We start from the raw sequence: 26,893 nt of genomic DNA, 5'->3' as shown, positions 1-26,893 counted from the left end.
TCCAACACAAAGTAACTAAGTACATTTTATGTATTTATGGTGCTTTATGCTTGAGAGTGTAAGATATTATAGTCCAGAGTTGCGTTTTTTTCTCACAAAACATGAATAAAATCAGAGCGTTGTAGGATTTTTTCAGCCGGTTTTCTCGTTTTCACATTTTAAAACAACAAGCTCATTTAAACTAAAAACACTGCATTGCAAACGGAGGTTCTGAAACTCAATTAGAGACAAAAGTGGATTTATATTACTGAAGTTTTACTGGTTAACACTTTAAAAAGTTGTTAAAATCACCTCCATCATGACCACCTACAACCAAAATGCTGTTCACATATTAATTTTCGGTGTTAATAATCCTATAATATATATAACACCATGAAAGAGGCCACACAGTACGACTACTGTTTCTATACTTTAACTTCAGGGGCATTTTGAATGCACCTACCTTGTATTGAAGTACTTCTGCTTACAAACCAGACACAATAGGAATAGTTTTTAATTAACGTAGCTTCCATCTTTCCTTCAAAAACTGCAAATGTAGTAAGCAGCATTAATAGCTGCGACAGATTTTTACACAAATTTGACGGAGGTGTCTATTTGCATATTAAATTCTTTGGTTTGCATAACCATGTTTCCAGTCATGCAAAGTGTACACGGTTACTCACAGGCACAAAGAAAGCATGTGACAGGCGACTATCAGAACAAAGAGGCAGCAGCGAATGTCCACACCTGCAAAGGGCTGCAGAGATGCTACAATAAGCATTCAAGGCCGAGCCTTCGCTCTAAGAACCCCTATCATCAGCTTCCAATATCCTGCTCTCTCATGTACGCGTGTCAGCGTGCATGTGTATTCCCAGCTTTGTTTTATAGCCCTGCTCGATCCATCTCTCAGTCAGGCTCATACAGCGTGGCAGGTGAGGAAGAGGGGAAGCTCGGTGACAGATTAAGAGACAATCCAATACATTATTCATCTGCTGTCAGGGAGAGAATCACCATCCAAACCTATGAGGAGGTGCAGTTAGCTTCTCCTGCTTACAAACACTACAGAGAACTGGAATATAAATATATTCAAGTTGACTTCTAGCTGGCAAACTAACAGTGATTCATCAGTGTGACACAGGTTACGATGACTTTACTGGTTTACTCTTCTGTATTCAAGCTGTTCCTCACCGATACCAGTAGGGAGCATCGTTGTGGGGGCCTCCTTGGTTGAGGCTCCGCTGGGCCAGGGCCTTCTTCTTATTCAGGACGAACTCCTGCAGACGCATCTTCACCTCAGTACTGGCCACAGCACCTAAGGGACAAAGACGTAGAAGAAAGTGAGGGATAGAGGAATGACGTGCAACAAGAGCCGCCGTCCAGACAACAATTAGCATCTTAAGCCACCAGACTGCACTAACTTTACTCTCATCTCACAGTTACAAAGATGAAAATCTGAGCAGAAATGGCTCAAAAATAAGAAATTCTGTCCTTTAAAGTTTATCTGTTAAACTAAAGGCCAACTTGTGTCTTCCAAGCTTCATAAGAACAGCACAATATGAGGTTATGGCTGGTCTGCAGCTCAAAAGATGAGCTGAGGAACCAAATACTGGCAGGAAATCAACCTGCAACTATTTTGGCCTCCTTTTAATATCATTTGAAATTAATTCTTTGGGATCTGGACTTTCCTTCTGTATGATCAAACAATTAATCGACAAATGAAGGAAACCAACCGCGGATTCACTGATAAGGAAATTCCTGCACGGAGCCAGATCAAACAGAGTATTTTTGAAACAAGAAAGCGGAAAAAAGGGATGAAAACGATGCAAAATGCTGGAAAAAACTGACCGCAAGCCACACTCACACAGGTACACGTGAGAGCAAACACGCCAAGCGGCCCTCTCTCGCTCGACTCGCACGGACGCAGCCTCGATCTGTAACCACTTTCCATACAGTGTGTGAACCGCTCTCAAGGACTGTGTCGACTCGCTTTCAATGAACTGTTGAGAGACATCCAGCAGGCAGCGGTAATAGCTCGGCTTAGCCCCCGTCAAGGCCACCGGCTAATACAGCTTGTGTACCACAGTAAATACGCAGGTTCTCCAAGTAAAATAGAAATACACAGACTCACATGCAGCGAAACACACAAACACACACTGTGAACACTGATCTCAATGGTCTTTTCAACCCTGGAGCGTTTTGAACGCTCAGACGCTTCAGATGCGACCGAACAGGCTGACTATCAAGGGAAACTTTTTACCCGTCATCCTCATTTCAGTAATATATTCAGACAAAAGGCGGCTCAGGTTTAAAACGGGATGTTGAACAGCCACACTGCAACTGACACGTGACTGGACTTTTTGTTTCGACAACAACGCGGGGTAAAATATTCAGATGGAGGGAGCGCACAGCAGCAGTGGAGCTGGAAGCTGTTTCCTAACATGCATGTTGAAATATTTAGTCCAGAATTTCTGACAAAAGGTGTGAAACAGCCACTGCCCCCTTTGTTTTCTTTCCTCCAATGGTTGTTGCTGCTCTTCTGTGGCAATGTGTGAATACATGTAGCATGGAAGGTGAGAAAACAAAAATTACAATCGAAGGCGAAGTTGCACATTCAAGTTTCAGCTTGAAATGTGCTTTTGTGTGATTTTTGTGCAGAAATGTGCTCAGATTGGAGCTTTTGTCCAGGATTCTGTCACTTACTCTCTTGTCCACGCTCCTTGTTCTTCAGCAGCTGCAGCTTCTGCTCCCTCTGCTGCTTCTCCAGCTCCTGCTCCAGACGGTGGTTCTCCATCTTCCTCTGGTGCTCCAGCAGCTCCTGCTGATGCTTCAGCGCCAGGAGCTCTTGCTGCTGCTGCAGGAAGAAACATCAGAACCACATCAGCGAAAGCTTCACCTAACAGAGGTGTGCTCTCTCTCCTGAGAGCGTGTGGTAGATTGATAAATGCTTAAAATGACATGTTCCTGGGAAGACGGCTTATTAGCACACAAAGGTACCATCCGTATTTTCTGCTCTAAAAGTCATCAATTTGTTAATTTCTCGTCTTTCAGCGTCTATTTACATTCCACTCCTGGTCTGCTTCAGTTGACATCTGAAGTAATTAAATCCGACAGCTGTTTGAGGCAATAAAATAAAACCTTTGCAATTCTATAAAAACCTCAGGCCACAAGCTTAAGCCTTTAAATAAACAAACAATTTAACTGGCGATGAGGCTTTCGCAAGACACATAATCCAATCTGCTCATTTCCTCATCACCCCCCCTCAAAAGAAAGAGAGAGAAGAGCAGCTGTTAAAGGTTTTAAATGTACAAGTCTGTTCTCCTCAGGCCGCCTGTGGCTTGACCGTTTGTCCTGCAACCAAAAGGTCAAAACTAAAAGCCCAAATGTGCTCACAAACACCTCTGAAGAGTCATCCAGACCCAGAACTCAGTGAGTCAGTGTGGATAAGAGCAGCCTGCTTTCACCTTTCTCTGACCTCAGGCGCCAAATCAAGTGTCCCAATTACTCTTTAATGTCTCTGTAATATACAATAAGTAGGCAAGTTGTCTGTGCTTGCACTCAGCGGCTCCATAATGACCTTCTCTGACATGCCAAGGCATCGACAGCCTTGCCTCCCGATCGTCACACACCCAGCGGCAGTATTTGATCAGTTTACTGTTACTGCATGTAATCAACTTCTGGTGGTGTCATTAAACACCCTAAATAGACACTCAGTAGCCAGGACATGCTCTGGTGTTTACCGTGCGGGCAAATCAAATGTTTGAGACCAGCCCGTGAATAAATTAGCGGCTGAAGGTGAGAGGAAGGTGAGGCGCAGCTCGTGAGAAAAGCGCATCAGCTCTCTGGCCCGCTTCCAGCCCGGAGCCTCGGTCCTTTCTTTGCCTTTCACTCAACACTGGGGATAAGGGATTGAGTGGGTGGGAAGGCTCAAAGTAACCTCCACACCCACATGCACACACAAACACACACACCCAAAACCCCTGTGGCTCCACAGACCAGAGATGTGCACACAGACTTTCCCTCTTTGACTAATACTGTGAAGAGCTTCAGGACGGCAATCACTTTATGGAGCTCCCTGCAGTCAACACGCAAGAAAAGCGTGTGCGTGAAAGTGGGAACTAACTGGGCATGCGTGCCACTGTGTGTTTGCTGACATTTGAGAGGATGTGTATGTTTTAATGCCTGTACGCCTGTGTGTGTGTGTGTGTGTGTGTGTGTGTGTGTGTGTGTGTGTGTGTGTACACAGGGGCTGTGAATGGGGCTGATTGAGACCAGGCCTCCCTGCTCCGGCTGTGCGTCACTGGCCTCCACCTGAGTGGTCCTGCAGCCCCACCACAGGCCAGACGGCCCTTCAGACAGCATCACTCATCCTTAAACATCACAAAAACGAGCCAACAGAGGGGACTCAACGCTCCCTCAGTACAAACTATAGTCCATAAACACGACCGGCCTGCAGGAGAGAAACACAATGAGAAATGTGCCTGAGCTGAAGCATCTGCACAAAGCGTGCTCGCCGCAGACGATCTGCTAACAAACAAGGTGAAATCACACTCTGTGATGAATGAACCATCATTACAGACAGAGGGAGGGGGAGAGAGGAAAAAACAAAAGGAGAAAAAAGACAGAAACAGAGGGAGACGGGAAGGGAAAAAGAGAGCGTAAAGAGAAAGAAGGAAGAGAAGGACAAACTGAGAGGAAAGGACAAAATGAAAAAGGACTTAAGACAGAGAAAGGAAGGGTGGGTGGAAAGAGGAAAGTGTGGGGAAAAGGAGGACAGGAGGGAAGGAAGAGAGGCAAGGAGGTCAGGAAGAAGGGAAGGAAGAAACAGAGGAAAAAACACAAGAAAGCAAGGGGGAAGAAGGGAAGAGACGAAAGAAGGAAGGAAAAGGGGGAGAGAATGAAGGTAGAGAGGCAAGAAAGAAGGGGGAAAGAAGAGAGACAGGGTGAGGGGAAAGGAGTAATAAAGGAGGTAAGGAAGGAAGAAACAGAGGAAGGAAGGAATGAAGGGAGACACTGAGGAAGAAAGGCAAGAACGAAGTCAGGAAGAAGGGAAGGGTACAGAGAGGAAGACACGAAAGAAGAAGGAAGATGACAGCTAGAAAGACAATAAAGGAGAAGGAAAACAGAAAGAAAGACAGGAAAAGGAAGGAAGGAAGGAAGGAAGGAAGGAAGGAAGGAAGGAAGGAAGGAAGGAAGGAAGGAAACCAAAGACGCAAAGGAAGAGAGAAGAGAAGGAAGAAAGACAGGAATAAAGGAAGAGAGGACATGAAGGAAGAGAAAAATGAAGAAAACAGGAAGGAGGATGAGAGGAAAGAAGTGAAAGAGGAGGAGAAGAAGGACGACGGAAAGGAGGGAAAAGAAGAGGAAGGAAAGAAGGAAGACAGAGAGGAAGTGAGGAAAGACAGACATCCAGTATGCATGTCGCTGCACACGAGGAATTAAAATCATTACATTCAAACTAATGTAATCCAATCTAATCTCCTGCCCCCAAAATCCATTTTTAGACCTTTTATTGAGAAAAAAAGAGAAGAAGTAGTTCAGCTGTATTACGATTCACATCACAGCAGTAATACTGTGAAACAGAACAAACACTGGAATATTTTTACATGACATTTCAGCCCCACAGGAGCTCTCCACTGCTCTCGGGGGCCCCGCTGTATTAGAGCTTCAGAGTGTGGGCGTGCTGATCTAGATTCACTTTGTATTTCCAGGTCACTACGATACGCCGTGTGATCCCAGCCTGATCTGCCACGCGTCGCACGCTGCTCCGCGCCGCTTCAAAGCGCCGTTTCCGACTCAACGTACAGTGTTTATTATTGGACATTGAGGCTACGACAGGACCGCTGCGTGAGGCTTTAGTTACGTAACCCCCTGCCAGCGTCGCAAAAGTCCATCTTTCACACTTCCTCTGAATATAAGCGCATCCTTATATTGCTCTTATCCATCCTCGAGGTTGAATTAATGAAGCCAAAGTGCCTCCTTGTTCTCGGCTGCTGCGAGATTTAAAGCTGACAGAGCTGCTCTCGCTCGGTGGGTTCGGTCTGCTAATGAAGAATCCTGTGGCAGACTAAATTAAGAGCTGCCTCTGCTTTGTTTCACAAAGTTTTAAATAGGTTTGGGCGAATGGACTGCAGCTTTTGTGCAGCTTTAACTGTATTTGCTTATGCACGCTGCTGCCTGCTGTCGGTCGACTGCTGTTTGGTCTTTCCAAAGGCCAAATTCACTCCATCCATCCATTATCTATACCGCCTATCCCTTTCGGGGTTGCGGGGGGCTGGAGCCTGTCCCAGCTACAATGGGCGGGGTACACCCTGAACCGGTCGCCAGCCGATTGCAGGGCCACATGCAAGGACAAACAACCATTCACACTCACACTCACACTCACACCTACGGACAATTTAGAGTCATCAATTAACCTAATGAGCATGTTTTTGGTCTGTGGGAGGAAGCCGGAGTACCCGGAGAGAACCCACGCATGCACGGGAAGAACATGCAAACTTCACACAGAAAGGCCCCGCCTGACCCGGGGATCGAACCGGCAACCTTCGTGCTGTGAGGCACGCGCACTACCTGCTGCGCCACCGTGCAGCCCCCAAATTCACTCAATATGCTCAATCTTTGAGGAGGCTGACGTGTTCCATGTACACAGGAATAACTTTAAATGAAGAAAAATGCCCCTGAATCACACAAAATCTAGCCAAAATATCTCCAGCTGCACTGCCGAGAGCTGGTTATCTGGAAAAACATGAGGCGTTCTCGTGCACCAGTGATTAAAAATAAGAGCGACTATAAGTTAGGTGTCTAATTTTGTCTGAAAAGCCTGGAAAAGGAGTGAGAGTGGATTATCTAATTAGTTTTTACTTTGAATTCTGCAGTATTATTCATTTGAAGGTCGATGACAGTTTGAAAATCTGTCATTTTAACTGGTTTTGCTTATTATTTCAGTTCTAATACTATTTTGTTCCATGTGTGACACAATAATAAAAACGTCTTTCAGTCATATCCAGCGGTGTTGTGCAAGCATCGCTCATGGCACAGCTGGTGAGGGTGCAGCTGATTTTATTCATTTATTATCTTTTTTCACTAATAATCTGAATCGGTTACGTCTCTTGAAAGTAAAGCTGTCAAATAGAAAGCGTCTCTCTCGTTACCCTTCAGAGATGTGAGTGACGTACCTTAATGTGTTCCTGCAGCTGGGCCTCGTGCTGGCGGGACAGCTGCTCGTGCTGCCGCTGGAACTCGGCGATGAGGATCTGTCGCTGGATCTGCTGCTTCTGCTTCAGGGTCAGCAGCTCCTGCTGCAGCTGCTGCTCGCGCACCGAGGACGCCACCACGCCGCCGCCACCGCCCCCTCCCAGTGAGCCCGGGCCGGACGACTGCTGGCCGGGCGGGGAGAGCGAGGACACTGGCTGCTGCTGTTGCTGGTGATGGTCCACGCGTAGATCCATGGGAATAGCAGCCGGAGGGAGACGCAGGGGCAGTGCTGAGTTGATGTCCACTGTGGGGACGAAGACAGGCAGAGAGGTGTGAGATGAGAGAACACTTTGTGTACCATGTGTGTTTCTGTGTGTCACACTGATCCTTCGCTGTTCGCATAGTTAACACAGCTGTGAGCAGAGACGGCATGTCGCTGTGCGGGATTAAAGCAAAGATGGTCAAAACGTTATTTAATGCGTCTTAGCGTTGGAAAAAAGACACCTGTTGGCAGCAAACTGCAGATATCTGGCTTCAACATCGGCATCAAAGGGTTTCCAGAGAGATCCGTAGCTTTGGGATTTTAATTAACAGGTTCTCTCTTTTTCACCTGCTTTTCTGCAAACTTAACGACGGAAATAAATACCTGCATATATTTAGAAACACTGTGATGTGGATTTATTACACTTGCTTTAAGACTCACTTTCAATTGACATTTTAAAATCTAGCTAACATGTTGACCTAAAGATACAAATCAGAGTATCACCTGACAATGAAACGTCTTAATGAGCACGAGTAACATGACAGATGCCTGTAATTGAGAAGTATTGATTGTTATTTGAGCAGCAAAAGCTGTAAATCTTTAATATCTGTCAGCAGTAATCAATCTGTATCCACACTGGTGACTTCTTCTATTTAAAGCCAGTTCCTGGAGTGTTTTTCATTAGCTCGCCCTGACCTCTGACCTCGGAGCAGAATCTTGTCATGGGGATCAAAAAAAGTGACACTGATGACTTTTTCCCACATCTCCTTCATACACAAACACACACGGGCGATGACTCACGCCACGGTCACACATGATGCCTGGCGACATCTGACAAAGATTGCATTGAGCTGGACCAGCCACCCACAAATCACTGCACAGGAAGCCTTCCAATCACGCGGCTTCCTCCCCATTAAATCTGAATAAATAGGAGACGATTGGCTGGTTATTTACCTACATGTTGACAGAGAGCGCGGCGAAAGCCAGAGATACTTGCCTGGAACTTTGTGTTAATAAAGAAGCAAACACGCCATCACTGGCGCTCTTAATGGCAGGGTTACGGAGACACACACGCACACAGACACACTTAACATGTCAAAATCCACAGCAGGCTTTATCCAGGAGCAAATCTACAATACACCTCAAACCTGGGGAGATTTTCAGCATTATTTTAGTGTGAAAATACCTTTAAGAATGATTTACTTTACAGGCCTGCTCTGACAAACTGATCCGAGCGAAGTCCGACAGAAAACAGACTCTGGCTCGAAGCATCTTGGTTGGAAAAATTGCTGCTCTCTTTTCATTTTGAGACCTGCATCGCTCTCTTCATGCATCACTCACAGAGACGTGCCACGTTTGACAAATAAAGCCGTAAAGCATTCACAGAAGATCTTTTTAACGGACAGCAGACTTGGACATCATCACCCAGACAAGCTTCACTCGCCCTTAAAGCCGCGTGAGGCCTTGAAAATCTTCCTCCTGTGTTTCAGTGCAGCAGGTGAAACGCACCCACATGGCTGCTCGGAGAACACAGCAACAACATGCAACGGCTCCTGGAGGACTGCCGTCATGAGGGGGATGACAACAACACATGAAACACTGGTCGACACAGTCTTCTCTGCTTACAATGCGTCCAACGTGAAAATCACTTTCAACCCCCAGGACATGAGGTTTGACATTTTCCCATCATGAGATGCCTTCTTTCGCTCTTCCACAGTTAATTCCCGTACATGGAAAGGAGCAATGAGCTTTCTGCTATTTGTGAATCTGACTAACAAGGTGCCCAATATGTAATTAAATGCAGCGACGCCCTCACTTTTCTCTCTTTTGGCCTTTGCTCATTTTAGAAGCGACGGCGGTCACAGTTTGGCAGCTGATGGGAGCAGAGAGGAAGGAGAGAGGGGGCTCGTCAGCGAAGACCAACTCCGACTGCCCTGAATCACTGAAGTTTGGAGTAAAACAACAACAAGATGGATCTGAAAACGACAGACAACATCTTCTTCTTTGATTTAAAAAGTTGCAGCACCTGCATGAGTCACCGTGCGGTTTGATACCCTGAGTCAGTGTCTTCCTGACTATTCATCAGGCTCAAGGCTGAAAGAAGCAGGGACTTCATATGAAGTCTTCAGGGTCGGTTTCAAGCTGACGTCAAACACAAACATGCACCGTGACCGGTGACGTCTCGGCAGAAAAAGTCAATTTTTCTTATCTAACATGACTTTGAGCAGGAGAGTCAGACGTGTTAGGAAAGCAGCTGAGGGGAGTTGTGATTCGCACTGAAAGCTGCACTTATCAAAGCGTTGCAGCTCCAATCTTGACTAACACAAATCCATAACTCATAAGCACAAGCTCATGCACACACACAGCCCCCTCGCCCCCTGTACAAAATGTTCCTCTCCAGATATCGAGTCCCCTCGCGCTCCACAAACAGCCTCCTGCACTTATTGGCGGTGACGCACACAGATGCACAAACACACCTCGCATGGCATTGCTGTCACACCAGCAGTGCTAATTGCTCGCAGCACAAAAGAGGGAGATGCACAAAGAGAGAGAGAGAGGTGGGAAACGGCAGTGCCGCTAAACGTACCCATCAGTGCTCTCCTCCTCCTCCTCTTCTTCTCAGCAGCCTTCTCTCTCTGTCCTCCTTATCACTGCACCTCCTCCTCCTGCCTTCCCCCTTCAGTGTATTACAGAGAATGACAGCGCGCTCCTCTTCCTGCTCATCTGACTTCCCCTCTTGCTCTCCACCTCTGTCACTTTTTAGTCTCCGTTCATCCCCTCCTGTTTAACCTGATGGGCGTCTCTCTCTCTCTCTCTCTCTCCCTCCCATCTCTCTCCCTCTCTCCTCCCCTCGTCCCTCGTTTGCCCAGTGGTGACATCACAGGGCAGTCTCAGGCATGCAGCCTGTTTATTCTGCAGCCCTCTGCTTTTCCAGGAACCAACGTCACACACACACACAGACAGACACACACACAGACAGACACACAGACAGACAGACACACACACACACACAGACACACACACACACACCACTCTCTCTCCTCACCCTCTACGCTCTCTCCCCGCTCGACCTCCTTTCCTTGCTTCTAAGGCCAAGGAAAACCCTCCACGCTGGTTGCAGTGCATCAAATATCTCCCACACACTTGCAGGCGTCCGATTCGGCTGCATGTCTCCTTTGGGTCCGCCCCCCCCCCGCCTTACTTATAATAACCATCTCTCTCTCTTTCCCTCTTTCTCGTGTGGTTTTAATACTGTGTGCTCAAATTCCTGGCCTGGAATTTGCCTGCATTTCCCAAACAAATAAAACCACAAAATGGTTTCAGGTGAAGCCGAGTAAGGACTTTCCCTGCAGGGAGGCTCCCCCGACATTCAAATCCTGGAGGATCATCATAAAATTAGGGTTTAGCATTAGACAACAGTTTGTTATTGTTAGTTTTCTGCCATCTCAGACTTTCTCGTGTGTTCTCACAATGCTGCACAGGTCTCTTATTTTGACAGTTTTAGCATCACTGTGTGCGCATGCATGTGCACATCTGGACAGACGTGTCGAGCTTCATGCTTTCTCCTCCTGTCTGCAGATTTCATGCACTCCTCTGTTCATTTTGTCTTTTGCTCCATCACATTTTATTTGTTAGTTATGTTTTTCCAGCATGTTTTGACCTCGCCTGTCATCTTTTTTAATTCTATTACCTACTTTTGTGCCGTTGTTTATTTGAGCGAGTCAGTCCTTCGTGCAAAAGTTTACAACAGCGCATAGTTTGCTGCAAAGAACAGCAGGTTCAGCTAAAATGAGGATAACTGAGACAGAAAGTGCAGCCTCTCTTTGGGTGCATTTCAGATATCAGGTTAGAGCTCAAACAGAGATTACAGAGATACAAAGATTGCAAAAAAAGTTCTAAAATACGCCTATTTCTCGTGTTAACTGATAACAAACGTCTTTGTGTTTTGGTCTGTTTGAAGACACATCTAAGCAACATGAACGTGCACCTCCAACAACTGCGTGACAAACAATTGATCAAGCAACAGAGAAAATAATTAGGATATTAATCACTAATGAAAAACATAATTAGTTAGTGCCCTATAACAGGTCAAGCTCAATAAGTATAGTTCATTAAAAAGCTTCAAAGCGCCGTCAAAGGTCAAAACACACACTTAAAGAGCAGAAACACGACAGCGTATAACAAGCACTGATCAGGCTAACTTGGCCGCCACTTGGCGAAGATAAACTCTCCTATCAGCACATCTCTGTATACAAGCAGTGACGTCAAACACGTACCTCGGTTTACTGATGTGTGCCAGATACAAGACAATATGGGGGCGCTGAGAGAACACCAAAACAAAGGCAAACGTGCCGTCTCGCGGGACACCGCAGGAGCTTCCAGGAGTCTTACACAACTGACGAGCTCACCTTGAAGCACACGCGTCTGACAGGAGCAGAGACTTCAGTTCAATTCCGGTGTGTCAAAGCCACTTTGTCTGAAGTCTCCTTCAGATCCTGGAGCCTAAAGGGAAGCCTCTCATTTCTGCTCCCGCTCTCTTCTTTCCTCTGAGCGTTTAAAAGTTTCCTTAAGTTTGGAGATGGAACATTTTTGAAGCATGAGAGGGAATCTCCACGGCGTGATTTGAATATGTCAGTGTCTCCGCCGCCGTGCAGCAATGACATGACGACAGCTCGCGTCAGCTCCGACCCTTCACTCCTCCACCTCTCAGCAGGTCCCTGGCCTCACCTCCTTCGTGCTCCTTCGTCTTGGCCTGTCCTCTCCACTCAGGCACTCCCTCCCACCTTTCTTCCCTCGATCTCCCCGCAACAAATCACAATCTGTTTACAACCCCTCGGGCGCACTCCACAACTCTTCTGGCTCCAATTGCAGATCTATTTATATCAGACAATGCAGCGGGCTGGCGTCTCTGATTTGAGACTCAGCTCGGCGAGTGTATATCCCGCGGTCTGACTGCCTGAGCTCCGCACTCGTTATGCTTAATAGATGTCATACTGAGCCGAGCCGAGCCGAGCTGAGCCGTGAGCAGCCCCGGCAAAATGATCTTTTTGTTGTTGTTTTTTTTTAACCACGCGCAGAGATGACAAAGACGAGGAGATGTTCTGCACAGGGTGTCACAATGAATTTAACAGCAGGGGCAACAAGTAGCACATCTGTTGATGGGGGAACATGGCTGCTGTCCGCTCACTGATTGGTCTCTGAGGGTGGGCGGGTGAGCGTCGGCTTACTGTCTCCTCTGACTCTCTGAATTAGCCTCATAGATGATCCGAGCTTTTCCTGGTTATAAACCCGCAGCGACAACAAAATGACTCTGTGACCTCCTGAAAAACAAGACAGGAGTCCGGGTAGCGAACGGCGAGGGCGTGACAGTGGGACGTGTGGAGGTGCAGCGAGTCTCGCTCTGCCGAGGAGCGAGCTCCAACTTGTCGCGGTCTCAGTGACATCATGCAACGGTCTGCAGCACCGCAGCTTAAGAGGAAAGAGATGGGCGAATGCAAGGCAGAGACATAACACGTGAGGCACGGAGGGGCCGACGTGTGAAGGTTGAGGGGCCGTACGTGCAGGAACGCGCTCACTTCCATGAGGATACACATGTACATGAGCACCGCAGCCAAGCACCGCCGCACCGCCTCCAATCTTCAATCTATGCTAAGAGATGAAGAATTCAGATCAAACCGTGCCCCATCCTAATACTGCATCCGGTCTGAAGCTGAAACTAATGCTGATTCTTAGCATCATGTCACAAAATAGCAAAAAAAAAGCTCATCACATAGGCGACACCTTCTGATTGGTTGTTTTATCTTATAACAGAGAGAAAAGAGGAATTCTTCACATCTGAGGAGCTCGAACACGTGACTGCTTGTTTTCATACATGAGTTCAATGATTCAATGAATAATTCACCAAAATCTAAATGTTCTTTTGATTGACATGTCAGCACGAGCTCAAAGAGCGCCGGTTAAACCTCCTCGCCATGAGGTTGAGCTGCTGGTTGGCAGCGTCACTTAAAACAAGCAGCACGGCTCAGGTGTTTGCTTTGAGTCGTGAAGCTCCCTGCAGGTGCAGCGGCCACTGCTTTGCATCCCAAAAGAAAGCTGCATGCTGTGCGTTAAATGCATCCACCAGGATCTGATTACATAAAGGATTACATAAAGATTAGATGACAAAGCATTCGGGACTTTAACGATGTAAACACAGCGGCTGCGGTGGAGGGATCCTCTCCTCGTCCAAACAGTGCGGGTCACACGTGCTACAGCGTGGAGACCCCGGCAGCACCGCATCCAAGACAACAGATTTAGAGAATATCCGATGAAGTCACTCCAGTCAATTTCAATATTTTATCAGCGTAACCGGAGGCACTGAGAAAATAACCCCAACAACAACACGAGAGCACATGTGAGGCTTCAGCGAGGTCAAGGCCAGAGAAAGAGGCTTCAGGTCAACGTGAAGAGGAAGCTTTCCAGAGCAACAGGCTGGCTGAGCGACCTGCTTGCTGAAAGCGAAAGAGCAGCACGGGGAGTCAATTATGAGTCGCGCTCTTCCTCGCTGCATTATCTTTTGAGGGGAAAATCCAAATTGTTCTCTGCGGTGAGACACGAACACACAGCAGAGTTTAAGCCTCCTCATTATGGAATTAGATAATGCATTATGCATATGTTACCTCAGACTCGTTTCTCCTTCAGATTACCTCATCTCCATCTGTGCCCCTTTCACTTTTCTACTCTCGCCTCCCTCGACACAGCTTCATCTTTGCTCCTCCCTCCTTCAGCTATTCTAAACACAGTGCAACCCTCACGGTCCCCGCAAAGGACACGGGAAGACTCAGAGACGGAAAGCTATTTCTCAAATATGTTCGGTCTGATCTGTTTTGGGACAGCCCGTCTCAGGAACTTGCAGTAAACACATCCCAAAGATGCACAGCGGCTTGCTTTGCTGCATATTTCTGGCAGCTGCTCCTCTTGAGATATCCGACAGTTTCACATAAGCTCACAAACAGCGCGCCTACATTCAGGGCGGCTGTGTTTCCATTCAACAAAATGGCACTGCGAGGTAACTGCATTCATATAATGTGCTGGAGAGTCAGCGTGGACTCTTTTTAGGACTTAAGAAGCCAGTCAACTATCAATTAGATGAAGCAGTGAGTCACAGTTGTCTCAATGCTGCACATGAGGACAGATGTCTTTAAGGTGAGGACACTTCAATAATAATTGGACTGAAACAATCACAACAATCAGACACGTCCTCACAACACCTATGCATGCAAAGTCACACAGGATGTGGTTAATAGTGAAATCACGTAGGTGCGCACACACACACACACACACACACACACACACACACACACACACACACACACACACACAGGCTTTGGGTTACAGGAGCGCATGCACACATGCACGACAAAGACACACACACACAAATACAGTCCAACCTGTTGGGATGTGGTTGAGCGCCGATGTCTTCAGAACCTCCAGCGGCTGCTCCTTTCCCAGGATCCCCTCTGTGGGAGAGAGAGCACATTCCGCTTCAAATATGGTCCGCAACATTGAGATGAGCTTCAAGCAACAAACCTGCTAATCAGGCAGCTAAGACCACAGTCCGAGCGGGCGGGCTTCAGGTCATCTGCAAAGCTGCGAGCACATGCCGCGGCGCCGCTACCGCCACCTGAGCGACCGCCTGATCCATGACCGGCGAAAGCGTGCGAGCTGTTGCAGAGACGCTGGGCTGCAGAGGTGCTCTAAAATAAGCTCGAAATCTGAGGGAGCAGCCTTCAACAGCTCGTGTGTGCTGGTGTGTGAGTTGAGTGTGCGAGAGGAGGGATGTTGGGGCTCGACTGATACTGCCTGTGCTCAGCATAGCAAATGTGGCTGGCAGCAGCAGCAGAGAGGGATGAAGGGTTGGGGGGGGGGGTGGAGAGGAGGAGAGGGAGGGACAGAGGTAAAAATAGCTCACCCTTTTGTGTATAACAGCACATGCGGAGCATGCACACACAACGCACACACATGCAGACACAAAGACACAGTGCTGCTGCTGCGCTCCTCTCCTGCGTTTGTGCGTGTATGCATGCGTGTCTGTGGGCGTGTGTGTGCAAGTGTGTAGGCTGTAATTATAGTGGCAACATGAAAAGGCTTTTGTAGCTGCCGAGCCCTGGGAAGACATGGCTATAAAAAGCAGAGCGACAGAGATGGGGTGGTGGAGGAGGGGGAGGAGGAAGCATCGCGGGAGAGGGGGAAGACAGAGGTAAGGAGCAGAGAGAGGAGAGGGAGGGAGGCATGGAGGACGAGGCGATGGAGGAAAAACAAATACAGGGAGGAGAGAGAGGACTGAATTGACATGCATGACGACTGCATGCATGACACACACGTCCTCCACACACAGCAACACTCGTCTCTAGAGTTTTCTGTGTTTCTGCATAAACGTGACCCTCAATAAGAGCAGTCCTGAAACTAGGTGAAGAGGAGCCAGTCACACAAATAATACAAAATATACAGACTCATATATTTATCCATCATTAAACGTCTTTGTTGGAAAAAGGATGCAAACCTCTGGGTTAGCTGCTAGTTTAGCCTCAGGCTGCATAAACCTGGTGTAAACCTATCAAAGTCTGGCTTGTGGAAGTCTGCAATGCTCAAACAGGAGTGGTCAATACTTCTGATCCCAAAATCTTGGGCCTTGCCTCCAGATTGTGCATTCATGTGCAGACATCTGTTCACAGATCTGCTGTCACACAGATAATCTACAAATGGAGGAAAGTCCACACCATTGTTTCTCCCCCCAGGAGCAGTCCTCCAGCAAAAATCACACCAAGAGCAAGGCGTGTAACACTGCAGGAGGGTAATATCTAAGGATCTGCAGGCAGCATCGTCAAACAAACATGAGCAATAATGTGTGTATGGCGGGATAACACGGAGAAAACCACGACTCTCCCAGAGGAGCATTTTAAGTTTGCTAAAGGCCACGTGGACGAACCAGAGAGCCGCCGGGAGAGTGTTCTGTGGACGGATGAGAACTTTTAGGTTTAAATGAGAGGCGCGTTGTTTGGGGGGAACCAAACGCTGCATTCCAGCCAAAGAACCACATCCCCGCCGTGAAGCTCAGCGGTGGCAGCATCATGGTTTGGGGCCGCCTCGGGACCAGGGCGGCTCATAAACTGAAGCTCAACGATAGGTACTGACAGCAGAGCTTCACTTCATCCGACAGAGATTAATGGTGGATCATTTTGCTCAATGAAAAAGAGAAAATTAGGATTTCTTTAACTGGGACCTCTTTGTGTATTTTTAGGCCTCACGTGAAGTTCTGATCACATTCATGCCGAAACACATTAAATTCTAAAGGGTTCGCAAACTTCGAGCGGCACCGTTCGCGTGTACTGTATTTTTAGCAATCATAAGCACCTGATCCATATATATTCTGAGCACAAGGCATAAAGACATCTGAGGCGCACAAACATGCAATTATTCCTTTGGATGGGAGATGAAAAGCCATGTAAAATCCCTTTGGAGGAATAAAAGAGAGGAAAACAGGCGAGCGTCTCACTGTGCATGATCTATTTCTGGAATTCTCTCTGGACCAGACTGGCACAGACACACAGACACACACTTAATTAGCCATGAAGCTGGAGGATGCATCGCACGCTGATTATGTGTGTGTGTATTCGTCTCGCACCACCTTGCATGAATGGCTGCACCTCCGATGCACCGATCCCTGCGAGGACTTGGGCGTGGACTTCGAACATCACGTTTGGTCCTGTTCAAACGGATCTCAACACACACGGCTTTATTTACCTAAATCCTCTCACCAGTGGCTGCCAGACGTCGCTGCTTGATGTGTTATGATGAAAAAACAACCTCAAAACAGGTGCTATTCAAATTTCAAACTTTTGCGAGACACGGGTCAAATCTGCAGCGTCACACACGCACGCCGTGTCAGATTTCATGCAAAAGGTGAGGAAATATTGCCAGAGCAGACAGATGGTCACACGTCCCCAAAACAAACAGATCCACATCAATGATCGTTGATATCTCTTGACGAGCCTATTCAAATGACGCACACACGCCGCCACATTTTGCAATGGAAATGAGGTGCATCTGTGTGCGATGACACCTGTGGCTGCACGTAATTCTACGCCGGTTTTTGCACAAATTGCTGGTAGCAGCTTTACATCTCAGACTGAAGTGTGGGGAGTTCGGGGGACGGATGTCTTTCTCTGCGGTTAGCGAGACAAAGCGTGTAAGCTTTCGGTCCAAACCGCGAGGTTGATACCTGAGACGCACGTGGAGCGAGCACAGGTGTGTACAAACTTGCACATCCAACGAGGGCGAGCGGCGCAGCGAAGCAGCAAACCGCACGCACAACCAGCACATACTCGCAGAGGAGAAGTACCCTCTACCTCGGCAACAGGGTCCATCAATCTTGAATGTAGCCTAGTTCCCCAGCAGCCCCCTCCTCCCTCCAGCTGCCTCTTTCCTCCCTCCCTCCCTCCCTCCCTCCCTCCTTCCCTCCCTCCCTCCCTCCCTTCTTCTCTTTCTTTCTTTCTTTCTTTCTCTCCTCCCTTCTCAGTCCCACTGGGCAAGCATCGGGAGACGGAGAGCTATAAATAGCCTCGGCTAGCCTCAGGCAGAGAGTCAGTCAACTCAAGCTAATGCAGCTACCGTTGGTTGAAAACATGCATGTTATGATCTGCGCTGAAAACGGGGAGGGATGCGGGAGTAATGAGCTAAGGGAATGGCGGAGAGCTCGGCCCGTCGCATTGCACGGCTGTAGTTTTGTGACAGCGTGGAGAGACGGGCGAGCTTGAACCCCGACTGAATACAGTATGTTGACAGAGGCCTTTGTTATGGAGGAGAAATGAGATGTCTGTCTGTGCCTCTGTGGCGTTTACAAAGAGCGACAGTGACAGAGAGAAAGAGAGGAAGGATGCTCCAGCCTCATTACATTCAGTGCACTTCCGTTCTGGCTGCTTCGTCCAGGGTGACTCCAGTGAACAAGGTGAACCAGACAGGAACAATACGATTAATCAAACACGCCTCTCCTTGAAGAGCCTTTTCCTCTGGGTCGCAAATTTGCTTCCCGAGGGCACCGGCTGACGTCACGGCGACTGATAAAAGAGAATGGGTGACCCCTGTGTGAGCCGCCACCAGTTTGCGTCCCGTGAACAGTCGGAAACAACCATCTGACCCTCATTTCATGCTGGTAGAGTTGGAAAAACACAGCAGTTAAGCAATTTGGCGTGGTGTGCAATTCTTTGTGCTACTCGGTGAATGCCGTCATTTGATATAAAATCACAAATGAGTTGGGAATTGGTAATTGTCTGTTTCAAGTCCAGAACACATTAAAGTCATGAGGTCAGTCGACCAATTGAGAGCAAAAACTACAACTGCAGAGATGCTGGAGCTCAAAACACATGACAAACTAACACGCACAGAAGTAAGAAGCGTTGCAATGTCTGCAGCTCAGATTTATACATTTAATATGTCCGAAAAGCATTTGTATGTGATTTATTAGCTCATTTATAATTTATGGGGTGCAAATTTATGGGCATAAGCTGCAGCTTGAATAAAAGAGAATGGTCAAAGCAAAGCGGAGGAAGAGGAGGAGGAAACCTGCCGAGAAGCCGAAACCTGATCAGATCAATCAACCATCAATCAGGTTTCCTGCCCAGAAGATCCTTCTTCTGTGTCAATTCTGGAGTTCAATATGATGCATGCTGGTAGTGACTGAGTGACTGTGCAACATAAATTAATTAATTAAGGCCACAACACCATGCACCACCACCCCCCACCCCCCCGAGCGGCCATATTGGAGGTCCAGAGCACCTGAGCATCAATGGCAGACAGCTGTATGTCAGGCTGTAAAAGGTGTTTCCCTGATTTTCACCCAGTGCATTCTGGGAGAGACTGCGGCCCCCTGCCGTCAAGCCGTGGAGCAATAATTATGTATAGAAAATGGAAGGCTGCGTAAATTATTAAAGACCCCACACACACCACTTACCACACACACACTCTCCTTATGGAGGGTGCTTTTCGTGTGTTCAGAGATTATCGGCGCTCAGTCGATTCTTTAAGGACGTCCGTGATGCTGCCACAAGCGGTTGCTAGGAGATTTGTGATGCAACTGTAAAGCCTCGGTAACTGGGCCTAATGCCTCACAAGAACAAACACCCACAATATGTGAGATGACAGTTGCTCTGCAGCTACTATGCATGTAGAGTAACAGGTGCACCGTTTAACATTTGGTGTATTTTCACTTGTTCAGGCATTCGCATGTTTCAGGTCCCTCCAGCTCAGACTCTGGTCCGCTTGCGTAACGGCTGTACTTCCTTGATGCCCAGGCCAGACATCCATGCTTCCTGTCAAGCACTGTGGAGCACAATGTCAAAAGGCGGCACTGGCGGCTCTGAGGCGGCAGTGTAAACCGTAATTGCCGTTGACAGCTCGTTGGCAGAACACAGTGTATCCCGTTTCTCAGCTGGGACGAGACAAAAGACACGGGGACAAAAGACGCGTCCCGTTCCTTTCATTAGCTCTCTCCCTCTCTGCTGCTTCTGTCCTAATACCAATTAAAAACAGAGCTTTCCGAATACACCAGGACTTCACTCTGTATGTAGGCCATGATTAGGTGTTTGTTTTTAGAGGGGGATGGGTGCGGCGGGACAAGACGGGTGCTGCGCCCCATTTGCACGAGGACAAAGCTGAGCTTGTGCGTGTAGGGGGTCGAGCGTTGCACAAGAGACCCCCCTGGGTTTGTTCTCGGATGGACTGTTAGTCATGTACAGCCAAGTTGGTGGCACATGGGAGGACAGAGCTGACAAACTGTCTGGCTGGCAGGAACCTCATCTCTGTTCACCGGGTTCAGCGAGGGAGGGAGGGTGCGGCATTGTGGGAACACGCCGCCGAAGTGCGTTTTGCAATCTGCCACAATTTCGTAATTTGGTTTTGTAGGATAGAAACAACATGTCAGCACAAGTGGACTGCAGACAAACGTGACAATAAGGCTTAAATTACCCTGGACGAGGCTCATGCTCGTATCACACTGACCGGCGCACAAAAGAGGCAGCGGTTGTGTCATGCATGCACTCGTCCCGTGCTCCATTTTTAGCCACGCGATGCACAGCAACAAACCACTCAATCGTGAAGAGGAGAATCAACACAGGAGACCAAAAATAATGATTGTTTGTTCGCCATGCATGCACGTGCACATATCTTGTGTGTGTGTTTCTAAAAATAGACCCAGGGATAAGCCGGGCCCTCTTTATTGCAGCGAAAACTTTTAACCCCTTCACCCCCAGATTTAAGCAATGTGACTGTGTGCATGTGGATAAGAGGATGAAAAGGGGTCAACGGACGGGTCCAGGCTAGAGAGCAGGATGAGTGAAATGTAAATTTAATGCATCTTTATACTTTACATTCCTTACATTCACATCTCTGGAGGAAACCACTTTGGAGGAGCTGACAGATTGGGAAGCTTCCTTTCTCCACTGCTCACCTCCACAGTTTCATATCTGACATAACGTCCCCAAAGGAAACCACTGCCTCACTGTGGCAGCTCCACTGGACCAGTTAGGAATTATGTGTCTTGCTCAAGGGCACCGAAGTTTGCTCACTTTCTACCGGGGGACAGGAAAGTGCTCTCATTCACTTTCTCTATCTACCAGCCAGTACAAGCCAGTGATCCTCCAGTCCACAGTCACTTCCTTAAATCTCTATGCCACTGCTGCCCCGTTAATAGTATCTGGCAGGTGTAATAAAAAGCAAATCCATAATATAGACTTATGGCCATCCAGAGATCTGTGTGCGAACTGTACTGCAGTGTTTATCAAAGACTGGGGTGAGACCCAGAGACGGTTCAGATCAGGGCTCGAGACGAACGGCGTCCTTGAAGCAATGGAAAATGTGTTTTTTGTCTTCCTAAAAGGGATTTTTATCTGTATGTTTAGCAGTTACTATCACATATTACTGCAGTATTTTAGTCTAGCTAGCTGATTTCATGATGTTTTGGTTCACAGTGATGTTTTCAGGTACCCTTGCTGATTCTCTGACACCTTAAAAAAAAAAGGATGTAGTAAATTCATCCAATTTTTCCAGCTGGTTCGCTGTTAGCAGCAACACAGTGTGCAGTGTGTTCAGCTAACAAACTAATAGAGCTAACAGCTAACAGAGCTAGTAAAGCTAGCAGAGCTAACAGCTAACAGAGTTAATGGAGCTTACAGCTAACAGAGCTAGTAAAGCTAGCAGAGCTAACAGCTAACGGAGCTAATAAAACTAACAACTGCTTACAGATTGGAGATAAAAGTACTTTGACTGTGGAGTTAACATTCCAGGCCCTTCACATCAGTGTTTACATTTTACATTTGTCAGAGATGAAAGTAACCAAATACATTTACTAAAGTACAAATCTGAGGTACTTGTACTTTGATGACAAAGAGTGCATGTGGCTGTTTAACTGCTGCACAAATTATGTCACTAACAAGATTTCTGGAGAAATAAGCTTTGAAAAAAATGACCATCCAACCATCACAGGGCAAAAAAATAATTCATTTTTAGCTAAAATGAATGTTAAACATCAAAATCCTGAGAGATATCTCCTTTCTGTCCCTGCCATGTACGGTGAAGCACAATATGAGTGTGCCGGCAGCGGGGGGACGGTGCAGCAGCAGAGTTTTATTAGAGCCTGCCCTAATAAACCTACAAGATTAGTTTTTGGCCACGGCAACAATTACCTTGAGAGGGCCAGACACAGCCTCCAGGACTTTTATCACTTCAGACTGGATGGAGAGGACAAGCAGAGGCTTCAGTCCATGACAGTGTTTCCCCTGCAGTCGCCTTGAGGGGGCTGCTGACTCCCCCGACAGAAACCAGATATCTTATTCATATCATACTGTGAATTCTTCACATTCAGAGACATTAATGTTCCTCGACTTGTTTCTCTTTCCTTCTTTTTCTCTCTGCTGTTTCTGACAGTATAAATGACGATGCTGCTTCAAGGTGCAGCACAATAACTCTGCGTATTTCATGATGCCGCACCGTCTCATCGATGTTAAGTGTATTTATTGTTGTTAAAGACTCGTTTCAGTGATTAGCCTGTTTGGAAATTAGCCTCTTTAAGTGTTAAGCTAACAAAAAAATAGAGGAGCAGAGAAGAGACAGGTGAAGGGGAGGGAACACGACTGTAAGTGCAATAAAGGCTTCCCAACAAAAGTAAATGATTAATGTCAGCCGTCTAAAGCCAAAGATCACCCACAGTGGGTGGATGCTCGGAGGTCTGCTGCTGCTCCTGGGTGACGTCAGTAAACACTGTATTTGTGTGTCGTCCCACAGCAGCCTGGGAAAAGCCCTGCACCGGGGTAAACACAAGTGCGCCTCACTCCCTGCTCTGTAGTACTGTTTACGTCAGCAGCTGTCCCTCGCCATTTCTGCCAAAACTCCCCGCTGACCAGAGAGTAAGAGTAAGAGTATGATCACAGCAGCTTCAAATTAGGATTCAGAATAAAGGATTTCAAGGAAGAGTTGGACATTTGGAGAATATTTGCTAGAAGACTGCCTCCTTTTATCTCAATTTCACCGCTTGATTTGATTTGATCAGCTCGTTTAGAGCCGGTCACACGCTGTATTTGTGTCCCTGGATCGAATCTTGACAACGTCAAACACATCTCAAAGTTTGTATGAGACACAGATCTGTCCACCTGCGCCTGAGGCCTGAAGAGACATTATCTAATGTTGGGCACCAGCCCAAACGATGCCATCTCCTGCCCCGACTCATTAGTGTCTATTTTACTTTGAATTTCCTTGGATTTTGTTGTTTTCCAAGGCTGCACAAACCTAGAAAATGTTGCGCTTGTAACCTAGATACAGCTGAGCCTTCGAGGAAAGGAGCACTGTGTCAAGTTCACCGGTTCAGAGCCATAAAAGGCGCTCACGCCCACACAGGCCCTGCAAAATAAAGCAGTAAAAATCTAACCTGAGCACGGTTTGCATCCTGTAGCAGACGCGCTTTCGCTCATGGACTGTGTTAATTTCTCATTTTGCATACAACAATGTAAAGTGCAAACCTCTCATTCACAAATAATCACATGCTGTACCTGGCACTTACTTACCAACCACTTACTGGTCTAAGAGTGTGTGTGTGTGTGTGTGTGTGTGTGTGTGTGTATGAGTCATGTGCAGACCCAGTTCTTGTTCCAGTGGTAAGTACTGCAGACTTTCCTGGAAAGCTGGTGCACCTCTGACTAAGACAAAAACAAATGGTTGCCAGCTAGTGGCATCGCCTTCCTCTTTAATAAAACGCCGCTACACACGAGGACGCCGGCTGCTCTTCTTAAACTTATGTTTTCATTTTCAAGCTGCCTGCATCAATTTCCAGCGTGTGAGGTGAAGACAGTCTCTCTTGGTTATGATGACTGTAAAGGATGGACAGCAGTGACACCGTGAATATGAGCGACTGAAACTTTCTTCTACATAAAAAGTTACTCTAACTGTCAATCAGGAAACATGGTCCCATGCTCTCAACGTTACGTTTTATTAGGAAAAATAAACCTGTCAATCTGAAAATGCAGCACTTACTGCACCTGTAATATTCATAGTATCGTTCACTGCACTAACATAAACTGCTCTGCGTGGATGCACCTGCCTGTCCTGTATTTTTTCATCCGTCTCTGCATCAAACGTTGGTTTTGTCCCACACGATCGTCTTTGTTTCTGACACTGTCCTTTCTTTCTAAATCCACAGGCGCATGCGGTTTGTGTAGTCTCCCTCACTATCTGGATAGAGGGCAAGCCGGATTGTCGCCAGGAACTGATAAGGGTGTTTGGCAAGTGACCACAACCACAGAGAGGCCCCAGAGAATCATGGGAACAAGGCAAACACTTGGTGATGAACCCGGAGGTCAGACGTTTGTGAGTGAGGGTGAATGCACAGCAAATGAATCCTTTAAAGGCCCAAAGATGACCAGAAGCTGAGTGATTTTAAATGATTTGGCTCTAAGTTCAGTTCAGCGTAAACAAACTCATCAGTGACTGATCGCTGTGGCGAGCAGGCGGCACGAGTCAACCATCGGGCTTCTGTTTTGAGCGAGTGTGTTTTCACTGAATACACTGTACTCCATATTTAGCCTAACTGCTCTCGACAAGCGCGATTCATCCTGAGCGTGACATTTACAGAAACCGCCCCGCTCAGCCAAACACGGTCAACATGTTAGCTCATTGCTAAGCACAAGTGCAAAACAAATGTCACCAGCTAATGTGCTAAAGCTGTGAGCACACAGCGTAATCACTCCTGTGCAAACACTCCAGGCTGTTTGCTGATATGTCCACAAAAAGGCTGATGTGAGGGCCTTGTCGGCCTGACCCCCGCCCGCCCCCCCCCTTTGTTCTGGCAAATATAAACCAGACAAAGCGTTTTAGATTTCACTATCTAGGAGGAGATTTATGGTAAATGATATTTAATCTAAAAATCCCACCACTGCGGTAATAAAGAAAATGAGTAAGTCCTGGATCAGGAAAAAAACGTGCGTGCTAGTAAGCTCATTTACAGATTACAAAAATGGCACACAAGCAGGCAGGCACGCACGCACACTCGCAAACATCCGCCAGAGCTGCTGCATGAGGGTGAACATGCAGAAACACACACACACACACACACACACACACTCAAAGCCTTACTTGGAGGGCTGGTTCATGATTGTAAATAAGCACAAAGCAAGAAGAAAAGTTGGCAGCTTTGGATCACACTGCGAACACAAGAGTACAACAAAGCCGTGGATCTGAAAGTCTCATTGTTCACCCCGAGAACAAAGCCAATGTTGTTTAATTACACTCAATATAAAACAAATTCAATTTAACAGTGGCAGCAGACAACCCTGATGCGAGCAGAAGCCACAGCATCCGTTTCTCCAAAGAACAATTAGAAGAGAGAAATGGAAATGATGCATCTTAAAACAGAACAAATTCCTTCCCCTGCACTTCTGTAAACATCACTGCCGTCGCCCGAGAAGCGCCACAAGGCCAATTCTTTGCATTTCATGTCTTAAAATGTCTCTTGGCTGCTTGTTGCTGCCTCTCTCCGCGCACCAACATCCAACAAGTGTGTCTCTGAGCTGTCATTCAAACGAGAGAAGCAACACCTCAAATTGACGCCCACACTTGGCAGCACTCTGAGGACCGAGATCGTCTCCTCTGAAGGCTTTTCAGAGGAAAACGAGACAGTGAGAAACAGCAGCTGCAGGTAGAAACCGTCTCTCCTGGACTCACACAACAGATCACAGCTATTTTTGTTTTGGCGGGAGGTGTGCGGACGCTGGTGACGTGGGGCAGATCCCGGGCAGCCCCGTTTGGCCCTCGCGTGGGTTCAAACTGTGAAGATGGGAGGTAGAGGAGGGCAGGGTGGGAAATTAAAAACGGTTAAATCTTCTTATATTCTGACAGGAACTGGTTAGTTTATCTGCTCGATCAGCTGCTGCAGCCCGTGGCCAGAAAAGAGTGAAGTTTGCTGCCTTGGCTTGTTCAGATCTGGGCTCCGGTTCAATATCACTGCTCGTCTTCCCACAGAATCGTGTTGTGATAAAATAATGAGAGGTATCAAAAATTAGAAAGCAAGTATTTATCTGTAAAGCATGAGGCTCTGTTTACTCATTGTGTCGATCAAAGATGAAAGTTGCATTATGGGAAATGTAGGATCCAGAGTTTGAACTGAAACCAAAAGTCAAAAATCTGTCGCTAAATCTATCTCTCGTGAGGCCGCTTTAAGGAAGAGAAAACTCAATGATGTAAACCACTAAAGTTAACTGCATTTAAGTTCATTTGCTGCCTTAATTTGAAATATAACAACTATATTTTAGAACATTTAAAAAGCATTAGTCTTTATCTTTCTATTGAATAGATAAATTGTGTAAAAGCACTGGTCTGATTTCAATTTTAAGACTCACACATCAAAGCCTGGTGGACAGAAACTTATAGTAATTACAGACTAGAGTGGGCACAACTGGTTTAATTTTCTTTTTTTCTCAAAGTTTCAAAACCACGAAAAGAGCTTTAAGTCAAATAAGTGGACATTTATTTGGAAATTGATCATGAGTAAAGTGAGTAAAATAGACGCCTCTGAACCGGCTTGATCATACAAAATCTGTTCAAACAGACTCGTGAATATTATTTGAACATTTCATTAAAACTTCACACACACACATGTATTTCAAGGTGGTGCACACACCTCTGACCATTTACCACGTCGCTTTGCACCAGTTAGCGTTGATCATCTCTTTGGATTAGCGGAGCGTTAATTTGGTCGGGCCTGTTTGTCGAGGAGACGAGTGAACGTGTGGAGGAATTAGCTGAACGGTAACTGTTGAGCCGCACTAATCTGAGCTTGATCTAACGATATAATGTGCTTGGCCCTACTTGGCGAAAGCGAGTTGACGCACCATGGCGAGAGGCGTCTTCTCTGGATGCGCAGACATCCGCCCTGCCCTCCGT

General features: G+C 47.0%; 1 protein-coding gene across 1 annotated transcript in view; it reads right to left on the bottom strand.

Moving 5' to 3' along the window:
* LOC139352014 (histone deacetylase 4-like) overlaps window positions 1-26,893 on the bottom strand; it is a 52,262-nt gene that overhangs the window by 20,493 nt on the left and 4,876 nt on the right. Inside the window, exons 3-6 of the mRNA XM_070994026.1 lie at window positions 14,863-14,931; window positions 7,152-7,474; window positions 2,680-2,830; window positions 1,168-1,291 (exon numbers count right to left, since the gene is read on the bottom strand). Coding sequence (XP_070850127.1) covers window positions 1,168-1,291; window positions 2,680-2,830; window positions 7,152-7,474; window positions 14,863-14,931 — 667 coding nt within the window. The remainder of the gene's footprint in view (window positions 1-1,167; window positions 1,292-2,679; window positions 2,831-7,151; window positions 7,475-14,862; window positions 14,932-26,893) is intronic.

Source organism: Chaetodon trifascialis, chromosome 24 (assembly GCF_039877785.1).
Source record: "Chaetodon trifascialis isolate fChaTrf1 chromosome 24, fChaTrf1.hap1, whole genome shotgun sequence".
NCBI classification, from domain to species: Eukaryota; Metazoa; Chordata; class Actinopteri; order Chaetodontiformes; family Chaetodontidae; genus Chaetodon; species Chaetodon trifascialis.
This window is presented reverse-complemented; position numbering and strand designations above follow the sequence as displayed.